Below are 7459 nucleotides of genomic sequence, written 5' to 3'. Positions count from 1 at the left end.
AAAGTAGTGAAACAACAAACATGACTGTACCAGTATAACCTAGAACAAACACTGACACATACTTACTGTCTACACCAGTTAGACACTTAGACAACAATACAGGAAACATAACTGCTATGTACCAGTAGAACCTTAGAACAAACAGAACATAACGTACTTAACTCAGTAGAAACAAGAATCCAAACACGGACATACTTACAGCTAGAACCGTCACAGAAACAACTGACCAGTAGAACCTAGAAACCAAACAAGTAAACATACTTCTACCAGTAGAATCCCTGCAACAACAGGAAACATACTCTGTACCAGATCAGAACCTAGAAACAAACAGAAAACATTACTGTACCGATACCAGTAAGTTAATATCATTGACACAAATCAGGAAACTCATACTGTCCATATCCTCCGTAACTAGTACAAAGCAAACTAGTACAGCTAGAACAGGAAACAAAACATGAACATTACTATCACATTGCTACCTACATCATAAGAAACTCTCCAAGACCTAGAACACAAACCATACTCTACGGTACCAGATAGACGAAACAAACAGACACATACTTACAGTTACCATGAGACCAGAACAAACAGAAACCATACTGTTACCAGTAGAACCTAGAACCAAACAGGAAACTACTGTACCAGTAGAACCTAGAAACAAAACAGGAACGACTTTACTGTCATACTACCTTAGAACAAACAGGAAAACAACTGGTACATGCTATCAGTAGAACCTAGAACAAACAGGAACATACTGTAAAGTACCTAGAACAACATATGAGTACATAGAACAGAACAGAAACATACTCGTACCAGTAGAACTAGAACAAACAGGAACATATGTACTTACCAGTAGAACCAAGAACAAACATACAGAACATACTGTACCAGTTAGAACTCCTACACAATACAGAGACAGCTAAACGTACATTGTTATCTCGAAGATTAAATAATCTTCAGACACAATACAGCGAACAATAAGTTTTACTGTATCCTCCTGCATTTTAGAACTAGTGAAACATAACTAGAGTAACATACAATTTGGACCAGTGATTAGAACCTAGATACCACAAAGGAAACATACAGGTTACATTATCTCGTCACCATACTGACCATAGAACAAACAGAAAACATACCTTACCGTACAGTAGACCTTAGAAACATAACAGGAATAACATTACTTACTGTTACCAGTTTTAGAACCCAAGTAACAAACAGATACACATACTTGTCACATCATAGTCGTACCGAGTAGAACCTAGAACAAACAGAAATCAATACTGGTACCAGTTCATAACCTACGAACAAAACATAAATCATTCTGTACCAGATAGATACCTAGAACAAAACAATTGGATAACCATAACTCCGTACGTATTGTTACAGTTAGAACATTGAAATCAGCGACAGATACGTACTCCTGTACCTAGTGATATATCTTTTAGATACATACACAGGAACATACTGTTACCAAGTAGAACCTTAGAACAAAACAAGGAAACATTATGATTACTGAGTACCAGATATAGAACCTTATAGAATCACCAAAAGAGAAATCCATACATGTACTCATTAGAAACCTCTTCTAACAACAAGGCACATTTACATTTTTTAGTCTAATTTACTCAGTATAAAACTTAGAACAAACAGACACTTACTATCTGTTACCAGAAGATACCTAGACATACAAACACTTATACATCACTAGTTACATGTACCAGTGTGATTAGAACATTTAGAATCAAAATACTCAGAAACACCAACTAGACTCATTGTACCTCAGTATGGCAACTCTAGAAATAAACATAGGATACATACTTTTTTACTGTACCTCACATGTTCTATAGTACCCCTTAGATAACATAACATACACTAAGCTCTGTACACAAGTTTAGAGGACCTTAGAAACAAACATGAAACATATCTTGTTAACTGCTTACGCACGTAGAAACCTTCTTAGAAACAACAGGCACAATCTTGTGCACAGTCAGTAGACTCTTAGGAACTCAACAGGAAAATGCTACGAATGCTTATACATAGTCTAGCGTTACCTCAGTTAGAACCTGAACAACATGAAATCATATCTGATACCTGACACACGTTTTAGATATCCTTATATAACCTTTAAACCTTTATATATAAACCTGTTATCAAACCAATACCTAAGCATCTGCTCCTAGCGTCACATGTACCTAAGCTCTGATCATATTCAACTGAACACTCTCCAGAGGATCATAGAGCTGATTACATTGGACGTGTTGCCATCGTATCTGCGATATTACATGCGGCGAACCAGTGGTTGGATACAGGGCCGGAACATGGTTGAGATGATCAATGTGCTGGCTATCATGGCTGATACAGGTTTGGAACTGGTCTTAAGGGTTACATCTGAGGATTAAATGGCTGGATTGTCATGGCATGGATTACATTCACGGAGCTACTTGCATAATCATGCAGGTCATTCTAGACATGTGATTGGTATAACTTATTGAAGTACTAAACAATTGTCCGAATTTATCTACTGGCAGGAATGCTAAGTTTTGAGATACTCATGGTATGGATAATGGCTTGATAAATCATCACTTCGAGCGGTATTAACTATTGGTTCTGAAATCTATTCTTGGAATACATGGCTATTGGATTTACTCAATGTCTAGCGAATATCCAGGCTTGTTTATAACTATATTGCTGTAGATACATTGGTCTTGGATTTACAATGGACGTGAGATGTCAATTTCACTGCAGAATCCATGGCGCGGGTATATAACATTTGATACCATCTCGATTAACATGGTTGGATAGAGATCATATAGGTCTGTGATGCATTCATAGGCCTGAGAGACTCCGAGCATTATATCAATCTACATTGGTGAATTATAGTTGGACGGTATTACATAATGGCAGATGCCAATGTCCTAGATTGTAATAGCTGTGGCCATCAATTTTTATTGGTTAACTATTGTCTGGATGCGAAGTTGGCGGTGACATGTTTGAGGATGTCCATACTGGACTTTGAGTACCAATGGCTTGTAATTACTATGGCTGTATACATTTGTGGAAGATTAACATTTGATCAGACTTATCAATGGTTTTTTGGCACATTAGTCGCTTCGTATAATCCCTGTGTTTGAAGGTATCCAAATGTCACGGCTGGGTCATACATTGTACTGCCTTTACATGTGGCTTAACATGTGCTGGATGGGCAATTGGCCTGGATTATAGTGGCGTTATCATCTCCAAATTGTGTTTATGTGCTGATTAACATTTTTATGGAAGATTACTCAATGGTACTTGATTTCACACTTGGCTGGAGTACATTTTGGACCGGATTACATGGCGATACATGGCTGTACACATTGGTGAGTACATTTGGCGTTTGCTATAACAAGGCTGGATGTCTGTATTGGCTGAGAGTACGAAGGAGCTTCTGACGTATACCAACATTAGAAAATTCTGCATGGGGTATTACATCATTATCTCTTAATTAGATGGAAATAACATATATTTCAACTACCGTCTAATTATCTCTATGCTCCTATAGATCCCAGACATCATCCGTAACAATGAGGCTGGCAACTGTGGTGATTTACACCCACCACACCAATTCATTCTAGACACGAAGGAATGGAGGGCTAAAACCCACCACATCATTCCTTATAGAACAGTAGCTGACTTGGAGGCATAAAAACCCAGGCATGCAGCCATTAAAACAGAGGCTGGGGTATAGGTACGAGGGACTAATCTGTACTCAGTCACAATACACATTACAGCTCAGTGATGCGTTGCGTTGGCATAAACTTATATTTATTGGTAAATGATGGCTTGTGGTAATGTGACTGTCGAGTAGCCAGTATAATCTAAGTAGGAAATGTTAGTCAAATACAACATGAAGTCACAATGAGTTTCCATAGAGTGTTTGAATTACCCAATTTCAATTTGCTCCGTTCAGCCATTATTATGAGCTGTGCTCCCCTTCAGCAAGCTACTCCTACTCTCGATTACTCACAGTCTCTGTGAGCGTCTCTGTGAGTTCTCTGTAGAGGTCTTCTGTGTAGCGTCTATGTAGAGGGCTCTGTGAGCGTTCTTTCAGATGTAGATTCTTGTGATAGGATCTCTGTGCTACCGAGTCTTACATGTTGAGTCATCTCCTCTGTGAGGGTTCTATGTATAGAGGGTGCTATCTGTGAGTTAACTTGTGTGGACATTCACTCTGAGGGTGCAGATATATTACTCACTTTCATACTAAAACCTGGACATGTTTTTTATTATTCATCTTCTGGGTCGTGGGTGAGCGAATGCGGTCACACGCTTTTGAAACAGAGTGAAGCTTGGAAGGTACTTATTCCAAATACTGTGCTCCTATAAATGGATTTACATTTTATTTGTTCGATAGCTCAAATAACATTTAGCTTATTTACCGCTTTCAACTTAACTGAATGATTGTTCCCTTTACTGCTGATTTGAAATATACTGATTCTCACCTACGGAACCACTGTTGCCCACTTACTGTAAATCATCTCCTCGCCCTAACAGTGAGAAAGCATACTCACACTCTCAACCTGTAACATCTGTTCCCTAGATCTTATGCATACCATCCTGCTCCTACAGAAAGAGTCTTGTGCAGCCTTACAAGAACACTCTGTGCCCATTACAGTAATACGGGGCACCTAACGAACTATTTCCCGTATCTAACACTATCGCTCCTTATACAGAAGAAGAAAGGCTTGCCAACTATATGATAACACTTCAGCTAGTCCCTATCTTGAACTACTGTGCCCTACTTGGAACACTGCGCCCTGACTTTGAACACTAGCAACCCTATCATGTGACATCTTCTCCACTACTTGCAAATCCACTTAAATGCCCTATCCATGAAAACTGTGGCCTACTGAATCTAATCTTCCTATACTAAGCGACTATACACGGTTGCGGTGCCCTACGGGGCCCTACTGAACACTGTTCCCTACTGAACACTGTGCCCTACAGAAAACTGTGCCCTATTGAACACTGTGCCCTACTGAACACTGTGCCCTACAGAAAACTAGGGCCCTACTGGTCACTGTGCCCTACTTAACACTGTGCCCTACTGAACACTGTGCCCTACTGAACACTGTGCCATACTGAATACTGTACCATACTGAATGCAAACCTCCTCCTGATTCTAGTCTGTGTTGATGTGTCTGTCTGTCTTCCGATCAGAGAAACCACAAATGATCAATGATGGGGTGCCCAGCCGGCCGGGCCGAGTGAGTCTGATCGTCAAACATTCACAAAATGTCCTGCTGGCCTAGGCCTAATGATAAGGCCGTTACATCTCATCCATGGCACTAAAATAGATGCTTTCCAGAATCCTATCTCGTGCCAAAAACTGTCCGGTGACGCCCGCCGATGTCGATGCTCGGCTGGACTGGGGTTGCGTCCCAAATGGCACCCTATTCCCTATGTCATACACTACTTTCAACCAGAGTCCTATTAGCCCTCGTTGAAAGTAGTCCACTATATAAGGAACGGGGTTCCATTCGGAACGCATCCCGACTGATTTGGAGATGCACTCTGCGGGCTGTAATGGATCTGTTTAAATAAAGCAAGCAGCAGACAGTGGTTGAGTCCTTGCTTTATAAATATCTGAAGATCATGTGTCAGGTAATTGTCAGCACTTCAGCTAAACGGTCATTTCGCTGGGTTCGCTGGGCTAATAATAGACAGATTGGGATATTTATAAAACCAGACAGGGCATCTCTGATCTCTTGTATGACTGGCAGTCAGGGTGGAATATTCTCACGTTGAGCTTGTTTGAAGCACAATGGCACAAATGTATAGAATGAGCCTGTCTGGCGGATTTCTAAATGTAAATTAAGACAGGCCAAATCACTTGGCAAATGTGACTGGTAAAAACCAGTCACATGTGAGCACAAAATATGACATTTTGAGTGCCAGAAGTATTTAACGTGTTACATTACCAGTAAATATCGCCAATTCATCTCATTTATTTTGTCTCTGAGAGAGGTCATCTAGTCAGATTATAATTTAATCTAAGGCAACTCTCTAACCATCACATTTACTTATACATTTGAGTCATGTTTTGTTTGTACTTGTCTGTTGGCTGATCTGCCAACCAGAAGAGCATTCAGCTAGGAACAACGCTGTGGAATGTTCAGATAGAAATATGTTAGGTAGAACAAACACGCCTCTCTCTGACATGTAGAATAAGGTCTCATGCCAGCCCTATTCAATACATTTCTTCCTGCAACGTTCCACAATATTTGCCTACTACTGAACATGACACGGACCTCAACAGAGAGATCACATGGTCAAGAATTAGAATGCAGAATTACCACCTGTAGTCCATCACAAGGTCAAGGTCATTGTTTATGTACTCAACTGATAAACAAACAAACGGGGAGCATTTTAAATTTGACAACTATTTTCTCCCATTAGCCAGTGTGTTCCGCTGTTGCACCAAACAGAATGTAGATCTTGTAGTTATTCCAGAATGGTATTGTTCTACATTCAATCCAATGACTAAGCAGCGACTGATGGAATTGTTCTGTGATGTACTGTAGCTACTGTATGTGTAAAAACACAGAGACAAGCACTGCTAATTGGGAGGCACCAGAGGGCATGAATTTGGTCAAAAGTAAGACACTGGCTGTGTCTGAAAAGGCACCCTGTTCACTATATAGCACACTGCTTTTGGACAGGGCCCATAGTGCTTTGCTCAAAGGTAGTGCACTATATAGCACACTGGTTTTGAACAGGGCCCATAGTGCTTTGCTCAAAGGTCGTGCACTATATAGGAAATAGGTGGGGTGCCATTTTGGACTGATCCATGGACTTGGGGAAATGTGAAACACTCTTTTGTTTACATCTTCCTTCGTTAGGCTACGTTAGGACACCTGTCTGATGTGGGTAAAAATAGAAGCTAGACCCAGCCACATAAATAATAAATAACGCGCCAAACAGTTACACACCTCTAAAAATAGAAGGTTTGCTTTAGTGTTGTTGTTGGAATCTGAAGATGTCCGGGTTTGATAACACAATTCTGCTGTGACATATTAGAATTTAACATTTTATTTTTTATCAAAATATTGTGATGACAGCCTATTTCAAATGACCTTCACTCAAGGTACAACAGTGCTGTTGGTGAGGCTGTTGAGACTTACAGTAGTCAAGGATGATATTACTTGCTACAAAGTAATAATCTCCTTCATTCGATCAATGCAACAAAAGATATTAGATTATCTTTTGTTAAAAAAACGTAAATTAGAGTGAGAGTAGTGGTATTTTCATCAGGGTCAAATTATACAAGAAGAATAATACAGCAATGTCATGTTATCTGGACATGGTGTTATCTGGACATGGTTCTATCTGGACATGGTGCTATCTGGACATGGTGCTATCTGGACATGGTGCTATCGGGACATGGTGCTATCTGGACATGGTGCTATCTGGACATGGT

The 7459-nt window shown here is 40.0% G+C and overlaps 1 protein-coding gene across 1 annotated transcript in view; it reads right to left on the bottom strand.

Moving 5' to 3' along the window:
• LOC111981996 (potassium/sodium hyperpolarization-activated cyclic nucleotide-gated channel 1) overlaps nucleotides 1-7459 on the bottom strand; it is a 177531-nt gene that overhangs the window by 151961 nt on the left and 18111 nt on the right. The window contains 1 exon segment of the mRNA XM_070449585.1: nucleotides 221-236. Within this exon segment, the coding sequence (XP_070305686.1) occupies nucleotides 221-236 (16 nt within the window).

This window comes from Salvelinus sp. IW2-2015, linkage group LG20 (genome assembly GCF_002910315.2).
Source record: "Salvelinus sp. IW2-2015 linkage group LG20, ASM291031v2, whole genome shotgun sequence".
NCBI classification, from domain to species: Eukaryota; Metazoa; Chordata; class Actinopteri; order Salmoniformes; family Salmonidae; genus Salvelinus; species Salvelinus sp. IW2-2015.
The sequence above is the reverse complement of the archived record's forward strand: the minus strand, read 5'-3'. Positions and strand labels throughout refer to the sequence as shown.